Below are 20,664 nucleotides of genomic sequence, written 5' to 3'. Positions count from 1 at the left end.
CATTAAAGATCCTGTAATCTGTGTCAGCATTTGATGGGTTATGGAAACAAGAATATACCCAGAATGCATACCCCCAGAAACGGAGTGTGGCTGCCTACATGGTGGGGTAAAAATGATCATATATGTAAAAGTCCACTCATGTACACACGAGTCAACGTGGAAGTTGCAGCCCACGAACGAAGAAGAAAAAGAAGAAACCCATTCATTCACTCAGTCATTCTTCAAAAGAACATATCTTTCAAGAATCGTTTTTTTTAAACAAAGAAGATGAAACTAAAACACACAGAGAAATCATTGCGAGTCATTTGACATAAGGGCTCGCATAGAAGTCACAGCAGAATGGAAGGATTAGTACCTACAGCTGTGCATGAATTGATACAGGTGGCTATAGCTCCACCCCCCCCACCACCCCCCCGCTTCCCTCAGCCCCTCAGCCCCTCACCCCCCCACCCGACCCCCATGGGGAGGCTGGGGGGTCTTTCAGTATAAACAGCATCCCAGCCTTCTGGAACTTCTCTGCTAGAAGTTTCCTCTTTTCTGTTGTTCTCTTTGTTTCTGCCTTTTTTCTTCCTTCACTGTTGTCTCCTTTTTCTGCCTTCCCAGTCCATTCCCCTTTCTTTTTTTACCAGCAAGCCATGACACTCTTTTTTTCTCTTTTTACCGCAGTCTGTGATGAACTAGCTGTGCTGTTTTGCTCTGGTGATGAGGTAGTGAGATATAAACTAGCTGCCCATTCTGCAGTGTTATTTGTCTGTATGGCCTTTTTATGTATTTTTTGTTTGGCTTTGAAGTTTTTCTTTTTCCTTTTTTTTAATGATTTTTTAAGTGTAATCTTGGGATGATGAATTAAGCAGGAAGGGGTGACGTCCTCAGCATAGCCTCATCTTATTTGCCCAGTGGAGCTAAATGGTTAACATAATGTGTCATGAACTGTGTTTTGTGTGTCTATCTTAATAATTTTTTTAATGTTTGTGACAGTTTTGTGTTTAACGTGGTTGAACATTTATATAGTTGGGAAGTCCTGATATGGCCCTGAGGGGTTGGTGGGACTTTAAGCGACAACAGTAATAGTAATGATAATGATAAAATGATAATATGTTGTACACCTCAGTGGATGTTGATGGACACATTTCTGTGTGTGAATGAAAGTCCCTGTGCTGCATAACGCAGCAGTTTTGTCATTTCCAGGTTGATTAGACTCCTTCAGTTCATTAGTTTTTTGCTTTTCCTTGGAACACTGCATCCCACCACAATACAGATGACTGCTCTTGTACACTGGAATTCAACCATGATTGGTGACTGTGTTTTGCCACACTAGGACTGGCAAGGAATTTTACAAACATTCTGCACATCATTCATGAAAAAAAAGAAAGATAGATTAAAGGAAAGATTAACTGAAGAAAGAAGAACTGCTGAAGTGTTTACGTCTGTGTTGTTTTTCAGCAAAGAGTGGTTTGTTTGTTGTTTGTTTTTTCCTTCAGTAGTTTCACTCTGACATACCACTATACAATAGCTGTGTACTTGTTAGTACCTCTAGATATCATTTTGTCATGTGCCTATGCTGTTGGCTTCTTTATCTCTGTTCTCCCCTTTCTCTCTCTCTCTGTCTCTCTCTGTCTGTCTGTCTGTCTCTCTCACTGTCTCTCTGTCTCTCTCTCTCAAGCCCACATGCTTCCCTTGCTATAGCGATGTTCTCCCATCGTTGCAGTGCATATCCCTATCGGTATACATGTGCATCATTATCCACAGTGCTCTGGCTGTTATTTATCTGTTTGTACACATCTGCATCAAAGGAATGGGAAGTTATGAACTCTTCGTCAATTTTTAGCCCCTTATCAGCATCATCCTGAAGACCACATCAGGAGCTGTGACCTTGACCTGTGAAGGGGAGACCACTGTGAAGGACCTGAAGCGACAGATCCAACAAAGGGAGGGCACGGGGAGCGACCAGCAGTTGCTGATGTTCTCTGGCAAGATTCTTCAGAATGACTGGCTTTTGTCAGACTATGGCATTGGTGACAAAGCGAGCGTCGATGTTTTGTCTGAAGGACCTGTGGAACAAATTGGTAGGAGAGCATTTTTTTTGTGTTTTTTTTTGTTTTGTTTTTCTTTGTTGGTTTTATTTTTGTTGTTGTTGTTGTGTCTTTTTTTCGGTATGTTTGCTCATATTCTGACACAATTGCACAAACACGTGTTGACACAATTGTGAACACATGCACACTATAAATGCACTCTCAAGAAAAAACAACAAAAAAACAAAAAAATCAGTTGACTTTTGTTTTTGCTTGCTCATTCACTCTTTCACTCACTCACACATGCAGGCACACACACACACACACACACACACACACACACACACACACACACACACACACACACACACACATACTGCTCTGAGTTAGGCGACACAATGGCAGGGATGAAAAAAACTTTCACTGAAATATCTTACATGAAATCCTACTGGAAAAAAGAGTGTTTTCAGATTACATTTGAATGCAGGCAGTGAATTCCAAGTGGTTGGGTCACTGAAGCCAACAGATGGTGGCCAACAGATGTCATGTTTTCTTTGGGGAATTTTGGGGGGGAGTTTTTGATGTCTAAGAGTTTGCAGTGGATTACTGAGTAATAATGAGGATAATAATGTACATTTATACAGAGCGTTTATCCAGAAATACTGCTCAAAGCACTTTATATTTCGTTCCCCACTCTCCGAATCCCCCATCAGTACCCTTCTCCACCCCTACCCTCCCACACACACATGGAAGAGGTCATTTGCTGATCTGAGAGTTCTCAGTGGACTATTGAGTGGATGTAGGTTTTCATTTGCTGATCTGAGAGTTTGCTGTGGATAGCTGGGTAGAGGTAGTTTTAAATTTTTCTGATCTGAGAGTTTGCAGGCGATAGTTGGATAGAGGTAGTTTTTCATTTTTCAGATCAGAGAGTTTGCAATGGATTGTTGGATAGAGGTAGTTTTTCATTTGCTGATCTGAGAGTTTGTAATGGATTGTTAGATAGAGGTAGTTTTTCATTTGCTGATCTGAGAGTTGCAATGGATTTTTAGATAGAGGTAGTTTTTCATTTGCTGACCTGAGAGTTTGCAATGGATTGTTAGATAGAGGTAGTTTTTCATTTGCTGATCTGAGAGTTTGCAGTGGATTGTTACATAGAGGTAGTTTTTCATTTGCTGATCTGAGAGTTGCAATGGATTTTTAGATAGAGGTAGTTTTTCATTTGCTGATCTGAGAGTTGCAATGGATTGTTGGATAGAGGTAGTTTTTCATTTGCTGATCTGAGAGTTTGCAGTGGATAGCTGGGTAGAGGTAGTTTTTTATTTTTCTGATCTGAGAGTTTGCAGGGGATAGTTGGATAGAGGTAGTTTTTCATTTTTCAGATCTGAGAGTTGCAGTGGATTGTTGGATAGAGGTAGTTTTTCATTTGCTGATCTGAGAGTTTGCAGTGGATAGCTGGATAGAGGTAGTTTTTCATCTGCTGATCTGAGAGTTTGCAGTGGATAGCTGGATAGAGGTAGTTTTTCATTTGCTGATCTGAGAGTTGCAATGGATTGTTGGACAGAGGAGCTGAGAATGGCCTTCTGCCTGTTTGATGAGGGCGGGGTTGGGTCGATCAGAAGCACGCAGCTGGGGACCGTGATGAGATCGCTGGGCCACAACCCCACAGACTGTGAACTGCAAGACATCGTCAGTGAGCTGAATACTGATGGTGAGTGTTGTGACTGTCAGTGATGATGATGATGATGAAGACGATGATGACAGTTTCAGTTTCAGTTTCAGTTTGTCAGGGAGGTGTCACTGTGTTCAGACAAATCCATATATGCTACACCACATCTGCAAGGCAGATGCCTGAGCAGCAGCATAACCCTTCGCACTTAGTCAGGCCTTGAGTGTCTGCTTATATGTTTGTGTTCTTTTCTACTAGGAAAGTCCAGACGTTTGAGACAAAATGCTTCAGACGATTGCTTGGAATCTCATGGAAGGACAGAAAGACCAATGACTTTGTCAAGAGCCAAATAACCATGCTAGCGGGTCCACTGGAACCACTCTTAGCAGTGGTCAAAAGGAGGAAGCTGTCATGGTTCGGGCATGTGACACGCCACAATTCACTGCAAAAGACAGTTCTACAGGGAACGCTAGAGGGTGGTAGGCGAAGAGGGAGGCAAGCCAAATGCTGGATGGACAACATCAAGGAATGATCAATATGGATAGCGCTACGCTGATACGACAGGCAGAAGATAGAACCGGATGGCGTCGTCTGACCACGGAATCGTCCCTCATGTCTCCTCTACGCCCATCCTGGGCAGGAGAATGAATGGAATGGAACTTTTCAGAGTGGATTTCTACTACAGAATTTTGCCAGAGGACAGCAGTTACTTTGCCGTGGGTTCTTTTTCAGTGCGCCAAGTGTGTGCTGCACACAGGACCTCGGTTTATCATCTCATGCGAATGACTAGATGCTCAGTTTGATTTTTAGTCAAACTTTGGAGAAAGAGGGAGAGCAGGATTCAAACCCAGACCCTCACAGACTCTCTGCTTTGGCAGACGAGCATCTTAACCATTCTGCCTCCTTCCTCCTTTACATGATGACAGTGAATGCCAGTGGTGTGTGTTGTGAATGATGATGATGACAATGATTACTGATGGCTCGAGTTGTGAATGTGAATGATGATGATGATGATCATGATGATGACAGTGATTGCGGATTGATAGTGTTGTAAATGTAAATGATGGTGATGACAGTTGGTGGTGGTGATGATTATGATGATGATGATGATGATAATGGCTGATAGTTTTGTGAATGATGGTGACGATTATAATGACAATGACTGCTGATGATTGTATTTAAATGATGTGTGATGAGTTGCTGATAATGATTGAGAAGTGGCAAAGTATGTCAGAATTCTGGAAGGTAATATCATCGATCATTGACCGAATTTAAATGATGTGATGAAGAACTGATCTTTCAAACACACTCAGCAGAAATAAAACAGACATCTTATCTCTACGCACACACATCACAGGCAGTGGAACCATCAACTTCCCAACATTCGCCACAATCATGAGACTCAGGATGAAGGACACGGATTCGGAAGAAGAGATCATGGATGCCTTTCGTGTATTCGACCCGGACCACAGTGGCAGTATCTCGTCGTCAGACCTGCGTCACATAATGAGCAACTTGGGAGAGAAGCTGACTGAGGATGAACTCCAGGAGATGCTTCGTGAAGCCGACTTGGATGGAGACGGACGTGTGAGCATCTCAGGTAGGCTGGTGGAGGCTGGTGGGGGTGTGTCCTGTATTGTACTGGCGTTGTCAGTTCCTGGCCTGCCTTAATAATGATAATAATATTATAATAATAAAAAAAATAAAAAAATTGATCTCCAATTTTCTTTTGAATGACTCAGAAAAATCATCTTTTTTTTTTCTTTCTTTTTTCTTTCTTCCTTTTCTTTGTTTTCATCATTATTATTATTATTATTATTATTATTATTATCATCATCATCATCATCATCATTAATATTGTTATTGTTATTATTATCTCTTTTTTAAAATCTTTATTGTTCATTATTTTAAGTGAAAAATTCTATTTAGAGTATATAAAATTCTCATAGAATCATAATATACATCGGAAATTTTTGTTCAATGTTTGGTATTTGAAATTTTCTTTTGAAAGCAGCAAATTTGTGACCTTCAGTTACAACAACAACAATACTACTACTACCACTTAAAATACTACTACCACCACCACTACTACTACTGATGATAATGATGATGACAGTGGTAATAGTGATGATAATATTCCAACAATATTGATGGCATTTACAAAGAACTTTATACGATCTTCCACAAATCAAACTACAAAGTCACATTAACCATTCATACACACGCACACTGCCAGCTCTTAAGTGATGAATGAATGAATAGAAATAGAGAGGAGGACAAAAAAAAAAAAAAAAAAAAAAAGAAGAGAGAGAGAAAAAAAAAAAGAAGAGAAAAAAACAAGTATTAAGACTACATGACTAGTGACAGTTTGTGTAGTATATATGTACTTTTCCTTTTCTTTGTTTTTTATGATTGTTTTAATGGAGAACTGAGACTACATGAGTAGTGACAGTTTGTGTAGTATATATGTACTTTTCCTTCCCACTGTTTTTTTTTATGATTGTTTCTAAGGAGAACTAAGACTACATTAGTAGTGACAGTTTGTGCAGTTTATATGTACTTTTCCTTTCTTTTTTATGATTGTTTCCAAGGAGAACTATGACCACATTAGTAGTGACAGTTTGTGCAGTTTATATGTACTTTTTCTTCGTTTTTTATGATTGTTTCAAAGGAGAACTAAGACTACATAAATAATGACATATTGTGCAGTTCATATGTACTTTTCCTTCGTTTTTTATGATTGTTACCAAGGAGAACTAAGACCACATAAGTAGTGACAGTTTGTGCAGTTCACATGTACTTTTCCTTCCCACTGTTTGGTTCTTTGTTTCAGACTTCGTGAGGATGATGAACCAGAGCAGTGAAGGTCAGTTCAATCTGTGGCCACATTGTAATCATCTCGTGGTAGTGTTGTGTCTAACGGTGACATATGTGAGCTTCGCATTCTCATTTTATGTGGGCTTGCATTTGACCATGGAGCTGGCCGCATTGTGATTTTCCCATGGGAGTGTCATGGTCAGTGATGTCCAACATTGCGCTTCGCATTCTAGTTTGGTGTGGACTCGAATGTGGATGTGGAGCTGTGGTTTGGGCCTGCATGGGTCTCCACAGTGATAGAAGAACAGAATAGAACAGAACAGAATAGAATAGGATAGAATAGGTCTTTATCACCAAGTGAACCGGAGTAACAAGGAATGTTGGGGGTGCGGGTGGGTGTGGGATAGTACATGAAAAGGTAGAAACATAATCAGAAATCATAAGCTGACACAGATACAGTAGAATTTTATAGTTAAAATAAATCATTCGATGGAAGGGAAACTATTGGGGCTGTTTGGACATTGCTGCTGCTGTCTTCCTCTTTACGTGGGCCCCAGTGATGCTCTTTACGTGGGCCCCAGTGATGCTGCTGTCTTCCTCTTGACGTGGGCCCCAGTGATGCTGCTGTCTTCCTCTTTACGTGGGCCCCAGTGATGCTGCTGTCTTCCTCTTTACGTGGGCCCCAGTGATGCTGCTGTCTTCCTCTTTACGTGGGCCCCAGCGATGCTGTTGTCTTCCTCTTTACATGGGCCCCACTGATGCTGCTGTCTTCCTCTTTACGTAGGCCCCAGCGATGCTGTTGTCTTTCTCTTTACGTAGGCCCCACTGATGCTGCTGTCTTCCTCTTTACGTGGGCCCCAGTGATGCTACTGTCTTCCTCTTTACGTGGGCCCCAGCGATGCTGCTGTCTTCCTCTTTATGTGGGTCCCACCAATGCAGTTGTCTTCCTCTTTACGTGGGCCCCAGTGATGCTGCTGTCTTCCTCTTTATGTGGGTCCCAGTGATGCTGCTGTCTTCCTCTTTACGTGGGCCATCCCAAGGCCAACTGTTGTGAAGTCCTCTTGGCCGAGAGAGTGGGGGTGTAGCTTGGGCATGATGCTCTCCCACTAAAATTGAATTCTAGCCCAGATATGTTTGGACCGCAGTTGCTTCCCCCCCTCTCTCTCCCCCCCCCCCCCCCTTGTTTTAGTTGTTGTTTAGAGAGATGTTGCATGGAGTTGACCAAATTCATACATATAATTTTTCTGTGTGTATGCATATAAGAATTATGTGCATACACACACGCACGCATGCACACGCATGTGCACACACACACATGCAGCACACACATGCATGCACACACACACAGACATGCATGCATGCAGGCAACCATGCACACATGCACACACACACACACAGACACACACACACACACACACACACACACACACACACACACACAAACACACACCCACACACACACACAAACACACACATACACACACACAAACACACTACATACACATTCATTCTTTTTCACGCTTATACAACTTTTCCACATGAGCAAATGCACACACGCTTACACACACAGCACACAATATATATGAAAGATCATACAGTGTGACATGATATCATGACGAATGATTATTGTGCATCATAATACAACATCATGGGATAGATGTAAGATAACCATTCATGATGCCATATTACACATTTATCAGCAAAATATCTTCGAACACATTCAAAAGCCAGCGCTTTACAGCACAGTACAGAACAACAATGACAAAAGACCCCATACCACAAAATGCACAGTAACTGTTCCAAAGAGAAGCGGAAAGAAGCACTGATTTGATCCAAATATCTGGGGGATGGGGTGGGGGTGTTCTTTTTTTGTCCCACAGACACTGATGCGGGAAGAGGACAGCCAGTTAGGAAAGAACCAGAATTTCTCAAGCAGGAGGAACGTATGTCCACAATGGCTGCTGAAATGCAAGAGCTAAAGGAAACAGCGAAAAGTTTGGCTGAGGAACTGGAGGCGGCAGCAGCATCAGTGGATCATGTGCATGGAATCAAAGAGGAGTTCTTCAGAAGCGAGACTCATGCCGAGGAGAAATCAGATGCCCCTGATGAAGTGCTAGCAGAGTTGGACTTCATGGTGGTAGATGAGTACCCGAGCAACTCCCCTGGAATTTGTGAGAGCCAAGGTTCGGTTTACGAGCGCCTGAGTAGCCCCAAAGGCATTAGTGAGCCCTCTGACGAGTCGGTTGGGTTTGGAACTGCTCTTCTGTCACATGGCAGTGATGGCATGATGAGTGAAGGTTTTGGTGGGGGGTTCGGTTTTGGATCTGTCCAGGCACCAGCAAACAGTAAAGAAACAAGTGATGTATTTGGTGGGGGGTTCAGTTTTGGATCTGTCCAAGCACCAGCAAACAGTAAAGAAACAAGTGATGTATTTGGTGGGGGGTTCAGTTTTGGATCTGTCCAAGCACCAGCAAACAGTAAAGAAACAAGTGATGTATTTGGTGGGGGGTTCAGTTTTGGATCTGTCCAGCCCCCAGTGGACATCAAGGCAACAAGTGACGAGTTTGGTGGGGCGTTGGGTTTTGGTCAGATGGGAGGCGTCATCCCTAGATGGACTTCAGCCTGCATTGGCGGAAGTGTCAGCATGTCTGGTGGGTTTGGTCATGCAGAGCCAGCCTCAGGAGCAGGTCCGTTTGGAACCACTCATCCAGCCACTGGAGTGTTGTTGGGGAATCAACAACAACAACAACAACAACCAGCTACAGGAGGAGGGTTGTTTGGCAGTCAACAGCCAGCTACAGGAGGGTTGTTTGGCAGTCAACAGCCAGCTACAGGAGGAAGGTTGTTTGGGAGTCAACAGCCAGCTACAGGAGGGTTTGGGAGTCAACAGCCAGCTACAGGTGGAGGGTTTGGGAGTCAACAGCGAGCTACAGGAGGGTTTGGGAGTCAACAGCCAGCTACAGGAGGAGGGTTTGGGAGTCAACAGCCTGCTACAGGAGGAGGGTTGTTTGGGAGTCAGCAGCCAGCTACAGGAGGAGTGTTGTTTGGGAGTCAACAGCCAGCTACAGAAGGAGGGTTGTTTGGGAGTCAACAGCCAGCTACAGGAGGAGGGTTGTTTGGGAGTCAACAGCCAGCTACAGGAGGAGGGTTGTTTGGGAGTCAACAGCCAGCTACAGGAGGAGGGTTGTTTGGGAGTCAACAGCCAGCTACAGGAGGAGGGTTGTTTGGGAGTCAACAGCCAGCTACAGGAGGGTTTGGGAGTCATCAACCAGCTACAGGAGGAGGGTTGTTTGGGAGTCAACAGCCAGCTACAGGAGGGTTTGGGAGTCAACAGCCAGCTACAGGAGGAGGGTTGTTTGGGAGTCAACAGCCAGCTACAGGAGGAGGGTTGTTTGGGAGTCAACAGCCAGCTACAGGAGGAGGGTTGTTTGGGAGTCAACAGCCAGCTACAGGAGGGTTGTTTGGGAGTCAACAGCCAGCTACAGGAGGAGGGTTGTTTGGGAGTCAACAGCCAGCTACAGGAGGAGGGTTGTTTGGGAGTCAACAGCCAGCTACAGGAGGGTTTGGGAGTCAACAGCCAGCTACAGGAGGAGGGTTGTTTGGGAGTCAACAGCCAGCTACAGGAGGGTTTGGGAGTCAACAGCCAGCTGCAGGAGGGTTTGGGAGTCAACAGCCAGCTAGAGGAGGGTTTGGGAGTCATCAACCAGCTACAGGAGGAGGATTGTTTGGGAGTCAACAGCCAGCTACAGGAGGGTTTGGGAGTCAACAGCCAGCTACAGGAGGAGGGTTGTTTGGCAGTCAACAGCCAGGTACAGGAGGGTTGTTTGGGAGTCAACAGCCAGCTTCAGGAGGGTTTGGGAGTCAACAGCCAGCTACAGGAGGGTTTGGGAGTCAACAGCCAGCTACAGGAGGAGGGTTGTTTGGGAGTCAACAGCCAGCTACAGGAGGGTTTGGGAGTCAACAGCCAGCTACAGGAGGAGGGTTTGGGAGTCAACAGCCAGCTGCAGGAGGGTTTGGGAGTCAACAGCCAGCTACAGGAGGAGGGTTTGGGAGTCAACAACCAGCTATAGGAGGAGGGTTTGGGAGTCAACAGCCAGCTGCAGGAGGGTTTGGGAGTCAACAGCCAGCTACAGGAGGGTTTGGGAGTCAACAGCCAGCTGCAGAAGGGTTTGGGAGTCAACAGCCAGCTACAGGAGGAGCGTTTGGGAGTCAACAGCCAGCTGCAGGAGGGTTTGGGAGTCAACAGCCAGCTACAGGAGGAGGGTTTGGGAGTCAACAGCCAGCTGCAGGAGGGTTTGGGAGTCAACAGCCAGCTAGAGGAGGGTTTGGGAGTCATCAACCAGCTACAGGAGGAGGGTTGTTTGGGAGTCAACAGCCAGCTACAGGAGGGTTTGGGAGTCAACAGCCAGCTACAGGAGGAGGGTTGTTTGGGAGTCAACAGCCAGCTACAGGAGGAGGGTTTGGGAGTCAACAGCCAGCTACAGGAGGGTTTGGGAGTCAACAGCCAGCTACAGGAGGAGGGTTGTTTGGGAGTCAACAGCCAGCTTCAGGAGGGTTGTTTGGGAGTCAACAGCCAGCTACAGGAGGGTTTGGGGGTCAACAGCCAGCTACAGGAGGGTTTGGGGGTCAACAGCCAGCTACAGGAGGAGGGTTGTTTGGGAGTCAACAGCCAGCTACAGGAGGGTTGTTTGGGAGTCAACAGCCAGCTACAGGAGGGTTTGGGAGTCAACAGCCAGCTACAGGAGGAGGGTTGTTTGGGAGTCAACAGCCAGCTACAGGAGGAGGGTTGTTTGGGAGTCAACAGCCAGCTACAGGAGGAGGGTTTGGGAGTCAACAGCCAGCTGCAGGAGGGTTTGGGAGTCAACAGCCAGCTGCAGGAGGGTTTGGGAGTCAACAGCCAGCTACAGGAGGAGGGTTGTTTGGGAGTCAACAGCCAGCTACAGGAGGAGGGTTGTTTGGGAGTCAACAGCCAGCTACAGGAGGAGGGTTTGGGAGTCAACAGCCCGCTGCAGGAGGGTTTGGGAGTCAACAGCCAGCTACAGGAGGGTTTGGGAGTCAACAGCAAGCTACAGGAGGAGGGTTGTTTGGGAGTCAACAGCCAGCTACAGGAGGGTTGTTTGGGAGTCAACAGCCAACTACAGGAGGGTTTGGGAATCAGCAGCCAGCTACAGGAGGGTTGTTTGGGAGTCAACAGCCAGCTACAGGAGGGTTTGGGAATCAGCAGCCAGCTACAGGAGGGTTGTTTGGGAGTCAACAGCCAGCTACAGGAGGGTTTGGGAGTCAACAGCCAGCTGCAGGAGGGTTTGGGAGTCAACAGCCAGCTACAGGAGGGTTTGGGAGTCAACAGCCAGCTACAGGAGGAGGGTTGTTTGGAAGTCAACAGCCAGCTACAGGAGGGTTCGGGAGTCAACAACAAGAACAAAAACAACAACAACAAACAGCTACAGGAGGAGGGTTGTTTGGGAGTCAACAACAACAACAGCAACAAGCTACAGGCACAGTCCAGTTGTTTGCTTCTCCTCGATCAGAAGTAGCTGGGGCAAAGGCAGACCCACAGTCGGCAGCAAGTTGTTGCCGTTCTGGTGGAGAGAAGCAATCACAGGAGCCCCCTCCAGAAATTCTGTCACCACGGCCACCACTGCCCCCAACAAGTCCACAACATCAGAGCGATCTACTGGCTCCAATGAAAGCAGTGTCACCTGGGGTGAAAACAGCGACACCTGAAAAATACATCACACTTTCCGATCACGGCTCAGCATTTTCCGTGCACTATGAGGAAGAACCTACTGTGTACAAAAAGTCAAAAAAGAAGCCGCTGCCTCTGGAAGGCAAGGACAGGCTTGCAGGAAAAGCCAGAGAGACGCTGTTGGATGAAGTGTTCGATTCTCTGAGCTGTGGTGGCAAGGAAATGGAGTCACCACGTACCAGGGGTGGAGAGGAGACACTGGTGGATGAAGCGGCCGGTTCTTTTTACAGTGGTGGCAAGAAGAAGATGCCCCTCCTGGAGAAAATGAAGAGGGGGGGAAGACCTGCTAAAAAGATTGCAGGGAAGCTGCTGGATGAGGCAACCGATAAAAAGACATCGTCGGACGAAGCGACTGATCCCCTCAGTGGTGGCGGCGGGGACGGGCAGAAGACCTGGCCAGTGACCCAGCCAGTGTCCTGGAGAAGGGTCAGCTCTGATGGCTGGACAGTGCAGCGTCAATCAGCAGCAGCTGCGGCAGAGAGAGGACTGACCCAAAGTCCTTTCTCGTCGCTCTCTCACGCAGCCCCTGACCCTTCACCTGCACCTCCCACTTGCTCTCCATCATACTCCCCCACCTCTCCATCATACAGCCCCACCTCTCCCTCATACAGCCCAGCTTCTCCATCATACTGCCCCACCTCTCCCTCATACTCCCCCACCTCTCCCTCATACTCCTCTGCTGTCCCTATAGTCTCTGCCACTTCCTGCCACTCTGCCACACCCTCTCTTCCTGCTGTAGCCTTGGGCGGAACAGCCCCCGTGGCATCAGCTTCCGAGAAAACCGACCCGTCCAGCAGCATAAGCAGACGTGGCATGAGGACCTCAGTGATCAACAAATACTTCCCTCCAGATTTCACCATACTGGCTATGCAGTCCAGAGAGCAAAGGAAGCCGCTGCTAGGACGCTCGTCTTCCCAGAGAGGACCGTGGTATCTCTCACAGGCAAGACCTCGCCAGATTCACAGTGATGATGCGCCATGCCTGGAATCTGAGGGAGAGGTTCTGGTGACGACGACAACAGGAAGTTGGAGTTTGTGCACACTGACAGACACAGGAGCTGAGAATTATTGGGGAGGCGCCGGTGCAGAGGTGGGCACGTGCCGACTGGTCTCGGATCTGGAAGAGTGGAAGAGGACGCTTCGAGAGAACCTTCCAGGCCTGGTGAAACTGCTGAAGGTAGCGTGATAGGAACAGATCTCCCTCTCTCTCTCTCTCTCTCTCTCTGTATATATATATATATATCCCGCATATATGTGTGTGTGTGTGTGTGTGTGTGTGGGGAAAAGAGTTATGATGATGTTTTTAAACTATTGCACATTCTTTCTTTTCTTTTTCTATGTGCCTTTTTTATATTATAAAACGAACATTTAAAAACTCAACACACACACACACGCATGCATGCACGCACACAGGCATGCACGCACTCACGCACCCAGAGAGAGAGAGAGAGAGAGTTTTCTATAAATAGAAGTTGGTACTGGTCTTCTCAACACTGCTGTTGGAATCCACAATCAGGATATATACATGTGGGAGGTCAACAAACACAACGCAAAATAAACACTGATTTTTTAAAACGTTTTCCTTCTCGTAGTTTGATGACTCAATGAATTTGTTTTTCGGGTACATTTATTCTTTCATGTCAAGCTGACGGTTGTACAAGCCAGGCGATGTTTTTCATGTGGAGCGATGATGTGTGCAGGGGAGGGAACTGTGTCAGCTTGGCTCGATCCTCCAGGATCTTATCTGTGTGGACGTCGGCAGATGTGAGAAAATGCTGCGCTCCAGTGGGATTCAGTCCCTTGGTAAAAGACCTTGTCCTCACTGCTTTGTTGCCTGTTGCTTTCAGATGAGGGCAAAGAGAGGGAAGGATGGTGGGGTGGTAGGGGGTCGGAGGTGGGGGGCTGTGTTCAGACAAATCCATATACACTTCGCCACATCTGCTTGGCAGATGCCTGACCAGCAGCATAACCCAATGCCTCCTTGAGAATTCATTTTCATTCATTCATTTTGCCCATCGCTCCTGGTGGAGCATAGGCCATCGACAACCCCTCGCTATCGCACTCTGTTCTGGGCTGTTCTGGCCATTCCAGTCCAGTTGGTCCCTTGCTGCTTCAGCTCTGCCTCGGTATCTCGCCTTCAGCTGTTGCGAAGCCGGCCTCTCTTCCTCTTTCCCTGCGGGTTCCAGGTCAGGGCTTGGCGTGCACATGCATACATATTTGTGTACATATTCGAGTGGATTTCTTCTTCAGAATTTTGCCAGAGGACAACACTCTCGTTGCCATGGGTTCTTTTTCAGTACGCCAAATACGTGTTGCACATGGGACCTTGGTTTATCATCTCATAGTTATGACAAGACGCTCCATGTGATTTTCCCGTCAAACTTCAGAGAAAGGGCAAGAGTGGGATATGAACCAAGACCCTCACCGACTTTCTGTGTTGGCAGATGAGGATCTTAGTCATTCTGCCACCTTTTACCCTTGTGACCCTGGTATGAATCAGTACCCTCCCCCCCCCCCCCCCTCCCCCCCCCCCCCACCACCCCCCAAAAAAGGGGGAAAAAAAAAGAAAAGAAAAAACTTGGCTTTGTGATGATGAAAACCAAGAAGTTCACGATTTTGCTTTTGTTCTGATTGGATGGTAAGCTTTGTGCTTGGATAGACTCATTTCAGTCATAGATTTTCATCATTTCAGTCGTCTGAGCGAGATATGTCACATCTTTCAATTTAGGTTGGCCGAGTGCTGGAATGAGGGCTGTTCTGAACGGTCACTGGGCGCAGGAATCAGCACTGTTTTGGATGGACCAAAAATGGGTCTCACCTTGTTGGATTCACCGACTGCAAAGCGAGACACAGTGGCAGAACTGGTTGGGCGGTTGGACTAGTGACCCAGTGTTCACCAGTGATCAGGGTTCGAGGCCCTGTTTCGGCATGGTGCTGTGTCCTTTATGAAAGGCACTTTACTCCGATGTTCCTCACTCCACCCAGGTGTGAATGGGTACCTGACTTCAGCTAGAGAAGGTTAAAAACAGCGGGAGGATAGGATTGGGCCCCGCCTTCCTATGCCGAGCCCCAGACACAGTGGATATGAATTCTCTGCCTTCCCATGCCGAGCCAGTGGATATGAAATCTCTGCCCTGGTGGCCATAGAAGGCAGTGGGATTAACCTAAAGCGATTCATATATCATTAAGTGGATGGAAAGGTAGGTGATGCAGAAATACAGAGTCAAGCCATTACGGCTTTTACCACACCCTGTCAGCTTCCATCCACACCTATATCAGTTAGCTACAGGTAAATGAAGCACAGCCAGTCTTCCTCGTGGTTACCTTCAAGCAAGCTGAGAGGAAACAGTGAGCAGCAATGGGTTGAAGTCGTATGTCTGCTTTTGTTCAACTTGAAAGGTAAAAGTTACTCAGGTTGTTGGTTGTGTAAAAGTAAATAAAACTCCCCCCCCCCCCCCCTTAATTTGCTTTCCCTTTTCACAATGAATTTCTTCCTTTTTTTTTTTATTATAGAAATATTACAGTATTCAGTTTCTACTTTCGATTGATTTACACGTGCTGCTTATACCAACACATACCCCACATTACAAACAATACACCATTGTGTGTTATTCCTCTGTTTGAACAACAACAACAACAACAAAATTGTTTCAAATGGTGCTCTTTTGTCATGACCACCTACTCTGTACACAGATATACTTGAACATAATTCTTACAAATTTTTGTATGGTATTGTAATGTATTGAATTGTATTGCATTGTATTGTGTTGTCTTGTATTACATAGCATTGTATTGTGTTGTGTTGTGTTGTATCACTCATTTGTCACAACAGATATCTCTGTTGTTATTGTTTTTTTCTTTTATTTTCGTCTGGAGTTCTGACTGTACGATCATCATTTCCTCCTTAGGATCAAAGGCAGCCAGGAAGCTTGAGCGACTGGTAGCCACCATGTTAGTCGCACTGTCCATCCTGATGATCGACCCGCGCATAGGTGGCAGTACCAAGAAAAGAATCCAGTGTCTGAAAGGTTTGCTGATGGGCAAGGTCACCTCGTCGGATGTGGCGCCTTTCCTGGACTACCCTGGGATCCGCTGGTGTCAGGCTGTGCATGCCCAGTTCCCGCTGGCCTGTTCCTCTCTGGAGCTGGCTCCTGATTGGCCCACGTTTTGTGCTTGTGTGCTGGGTGTGATGTGAGGTGGCTCCTGATTGGGTCAGTGAAATGGACATAATGTAAGGTGGCACTTGATTGGTTCAGTGAGTTGGGTGTGATGTGAGGTGGCTCCTGATTGGGTCAGTGAAATGGACATAATGTAAGGTGGCACTTGATTGGTTCAGTGAGTTGGGTATGATGTGAGGTGGCTCCTGATTGGGTCAGTGAAATGGATATGATGTAAGATGGCTCTTGATTGGTTCAGTGAGCTGAGTGTGATGTGAGGTGGCTCCTGATTGGGTCAGTGAAATTGATATGATGTGAGTGGTTCTTGATTGGATCAATGAAATGGGTGTTTTGTGAGGTGGCTTCTGTTTTAATTTGTATGTATGTATGTGTATACATATATATACAAGCAGGCAATATGTTGTTTTTTTGTGTGTTTTTTTTGCATTGTCCAGACATAAGAGGCAAATATAAGCAAATATGTTCATATTCTGCTCAAACATATGCTTTGTTCTTTTTTTGCCAATTCACTTATTGATCTAACTGTTGATTTGTTTATTTATATATTTGCTTACGCTCTGTGACTCTGTTCTGAGCCTGTTTTCAAATGTGCACTTTTGATTTAAGTGAATGATATTGTAATGTGTATTTTGATGCCAGCTTTAAGTGAAAAGTATTTGATCAGTTTTGCAGTCGAGTTAATCACATGTTGTTGTAGAGACTGTGAGATGGTTGGTTATGTTCCTAGCTGTATGTTGATAATTATGTGCAGGGACCTTTTTTTGTTTATCTTTTTTTTGTGCCATTTCTTGTTTAGATGATTTATGGGATCTTTATCTTACATTTTGATAATACATTTTGTGCGGGTGTATAAGTTTCTGCTATTTTGTGACCAGTTTTGCTCTGGTCATCAATAATATTCTTTGTTTGCTCTCTTTGGTATTGCTTGTCTTTTTGTATTTTTCACTGGCATTATAGTTTGAAGTGAATTAGCAAAAGAAAGTCAAATGTGAATGGACTGCAAGTTGGTTTTTATCCAAGACCAGAAGAATTTAGACAGGAAAGCTAAAGTTAAATCTGGATAAAGCTATTTTAAGACTATTTTGATATCCAGTGACTGGAAGCATGAAGTCATGGACTGCTACAACTGAAAGCCATCATGCCTTGAACCTGAATCTAGTTGTTCTCTTTTTGACTCACTTGTATAAACAAAGTGAGTCTATGTTTTAACCCGGTGTCCATGTGTCTATGTGTCCGTGGTAAACTTTAACATTGACATTTTCTCTGCAAATACTTTGTCAGTTGACACCAAATTTGGCATAAAAATAGGAAAAATTCAGTTCTTTCCAGTCATCTTGTTTAAAACAGTATTGCACCTCTGGGATGGGCACAAAAAAAAATTAAAAAAGAAGCCAAATTATATGCAAACTGCATTTACTGTTATATTTATATTTTTTGTATTCTCTAAACTTGGCACTTTGACCTCTTATTCTGACACAACAACAAGAGGAGTCATTATTATCATTTTTTGTTCAAACAGGAACTTCTTTTTGCTAAGCATGGAATTTTTATTTATTTTGCAAACGTTTTGGTGCAGATAGTAAAAAAAAGGGAAATTACTCTGTAATTAATGCTAGGGGACTTAATTTATCACAAGTGAGTCTTGAAGGCCTTGCCTCTCTTGTTGTTGTTGAATAAATGTGTATGTGTATGTGTGGAGATGGGGGTGCATGGGAGGTATTTTCCCTTTTTTTATGTTATGAATGTATGTATTTTATTCTGTATGAATGCATTTTCTCTCTCTCTCTGTCTCTCTTTCTGTCTCTATCTGTCATATATCTACCAAATCTATCTGTCTATCTATCTATATGTATAGATATATATATATATATATGTGTGTGTGTGTGTGTGTGTTATTCATTTATTCATATTTTTGTTTGACAGCCCTAATTTACCTGAAAATGTCTGTAAATACTCCCAGTGTAATTTAATCAAAACGATTTGAATCATAATGAGCTCTGTGATAATTTTTTATTCACATTAAGCTGTGGTGATTGTTTATAAATTCATGTGTGATAAATCTGTCATGATATGATATATATTCTCCATGAGATAATGTTCCTGGTGTCATCTGAGTTTTTGGATGTGTATGTTGTTACATGGTATGTTCTCTGACAACATGAACCACACACACACACACACACACACACACACACACACACACACACACACAGATTGGTCCACTGCTGCCTTTGACTTTTCTTCTTTTGACCGTCTGTTCAGTTTCATTTGTGCCTTAGTACTGGTACACAATTTTTTCCCCGAAACTTATCATATGCATTCAGTTTCTCTTCAGACTTTAGGATTGTGATTGGCAGTTTTTGTCGTGTGTTTTTCAGCTATGTTGCATGTGTGAGTTGTTTTTTGGATGTTTTCCATAAAAATGTTTATGAACTACATTTATACCTTTTGTGTGTTTAGTATTTTTAATCCCACGTAAAAAAAACAATAGTGACAGAATGACCAAAGCCAAAGCTGGCTATGTTCTGTGTTTAAGTGCATGGAAATGACTGTATTTCTATATTATTGTCACTTGCATGTGTTTTTCTTCGGGAAAAAAGCATCTTGGAACTGTAATGAGAGAATATGTGTGTGTGTGTGTGTGTGTGTGTGTGTGTGTGTGTGTGTGTTTTCTTTATAACTCTGACTAGAATGTTTGTAGCCATTATATGCCCTGTTTTTTGTGTTTTTTTGTGGTTTATTTATATACTTATGTTTTTGTTATTCATGGCTGTTAGACTGGAGTGGACACAGGGTTGCTGGGTTGTGTTACGTCTGTTGTCAATATACATAAATGACTACATACACACACACACACACACACACGCACACACACATGCTCACACACACACACACACACACACACACACACACACACACACACACACACTAACATTAACACACACTCTCACATTCACACAAAAACACACACACACACATTTAAGTCTAAAATCACAATTGTGGGTGGACGTTAAACAAAAGAATGAACGAAGACGCACACACACACACACACTGTCACGGACACACACAGAGATTTACACACATAGACACACACGACACAGACACAGACACAGACACACACACATCTCTCTCTCTCTATATATATATATCTATATACATATATATATTTGTATTTGTATTTCTTTTTATCACAACAGATTTCTCTGTGTGAAATTTGGGCTGCTCTCCCTAGGGAGAGCGCATTGCTACACTACAGCGCCACCCATTTTTAAAATATTTGTTTCCTACGCGCAGTTTTATTTGTTCTTCCTATCGAAGTGGATTTTTATACAGAATTTTGCCAGGAACAACTCTTTTGTTGCTGTGGGTTATTTTACGTGCGCTAAGTGCACGCTGCAATCGGGACCTCGGTTTATCGTCTCATTTGAATGACTATGTCTATATATATATATATATATGTATGTGCATATATATGTGTGTTTGTGTGTGTGTGTGTGTGTATATATATATATATATATATATATATATATATATCCTATTCATGAAAGATTTGTAAACAAAATTTGGATGTTTTGTTATGATTAGATAAGCCCTTTCTGATGGTAACTGTTATGAATTATTGTCAATGTTATGAATTGTATGGTATTGTTATCAGTAAATCATATAATTATTATGTTGGTTGTTATGTTATTTTAGTGTTGTCAAGAATTAATATTATTATATCAGTTGTTATGTTACTGTAGTGTTATCAGTATATCAATAATGTTACATCAGTTGTTATTGTAGAGTTATCAATGAATTTAAACTATTTTGGTTGCTATTGTTGTCACCACCAGACATTTCAACCAGATCTGTCAACAGGAATTTGCTATTCTGATTATATTTGGTTTTACTTCTTACATCAAGATTTGCTACATACGCAATACTTTTTAGCAGTTGTGTTATACATCAAAAATGAAAAAAAAACACCTTGATTTTATTGTTTTGTTTTAGTCACAACCTTTCTCTTTTTTTAATGCTATATCTGAGTGAGCGGGAGAGTGTTTGCAATACAAAATGGTTTTGAAAAGACATAGTGTGTGTGTGTGTGTGTGTGTGTGTGTGTGTGTGTGTGTGTGTGCACATTTGTTCAGTTACATTTACTTTGTTTCAGCATTTGAAACTAATATCTTCATCAATGGAATGCAAATCAGTGCGGAGAAAACCAAACTGATGACTAACAACACAAACGGCATCAGCATTGACA

The 20,664-nt window shown here is 44.0% G+C and overlaps 2 protein-coding genes across 2 annotated transcripts in view; both read left to right on the top strand.

Annotated features, from left to right (window-relative positions):
- LOC143297656 (uncharacterized) overlaps positions 1-12,029 on the top strand; it is a 70,404-nt gene extending 58,375 nt beyond the window's left edge. Inside the window, exons 28-35 of the mRNA XM_076610075.1 lie at positions 1,829-2,066; positions 3,574-3,720; positions 5,036-5,278; positions 6,512-6,544; positions 8,376-9,369; positions 9,419-10,539; positions 10,582-11,900; positions 12,024-12,029. Of these exons, the coding sequence (XP_076466190.1) occupies positions 1,829-2,066; positions 3,574-3,720; positions 5,036-5,278; positions 6,512-6,544; positions 8,376-9,369; positions 9,419-10,539; positions 10,582-11,900; positions 12,024-12,029 (4,101 nt within the window). The remainder of the gene's footprint in view (positions 1-1,828; positions 2,067-3,573; positions 3,721-5,035; positions 5,279-6,511; positions 6,545-8,375; positions 9,370-9,418; positions 10,540-10,581; positions 11,901-12,023) is intronic.
- Positions 11,751-19,338, top strand: LOC143298150 (uncharacterized). The gene is made up of 3 exons (XM_076610883.1): positions 11,751-13,417; positions 13,941-14,043; positions 16,149-19,338. The coding sequence occupies exons 1-3, from the start codon at positions 12,179-12,181 to the stop codon at positions 16,433-16,435; spliced, it is 1,629 nt and encodes a 542-aa protein (XP_076466998.1). The 5' UTR covers positions 11,751-12,178; the 3' UTR covers positions 16,436-19,338.
- Positions 19,339-20,664: the final 1,326 nt, after the last annotated feature.

The sequence above is a fragment of the Babylonia areolata genome, chromosome 23 (genome assembly GCF_041734735.1).
Source record: "Babylonia areolata isolate BAREFJ2019XMU chromosome 23, ASM4173473v1, whole genome shotgun sequence".
NCBI lineage: Eukaryota > Metazoa > Mollusca > Gastropoda > Neogastropoda > Buccinidae > Babylonia > Babylonia areolata.
Note: the sequence above shows the minus strand (reverse complement) of the source record. Positions and strands in the feature narration are given on the sequence as shown.

Excerpts from the sequence above, each read along its gene's own strand:
- LOC143298150 (XM_076610883.1), top strand. The coding sequence starts at position 12,179 with ATGAAAGCAGTGTCACCTGGGGTGAAAACAGCGACACCTGAAAAATAC. Across the intron at positions 13,418-13,940 it reads GCCTGGTGAAACTGCTGAAG|GGGAGGGAACTGTGTCAGCT; the intron begins GTAGCGTGATAG and ends TGATGTGTGCAG. Across the intron at positions 14,044-16,148 it reads CAGTGGGATTCAGTCCCTTG|GATCAAAGGCAGCCAGGAAG; the intron begins GTAAAAGACCTT and ends TTTCCTCCTTAG.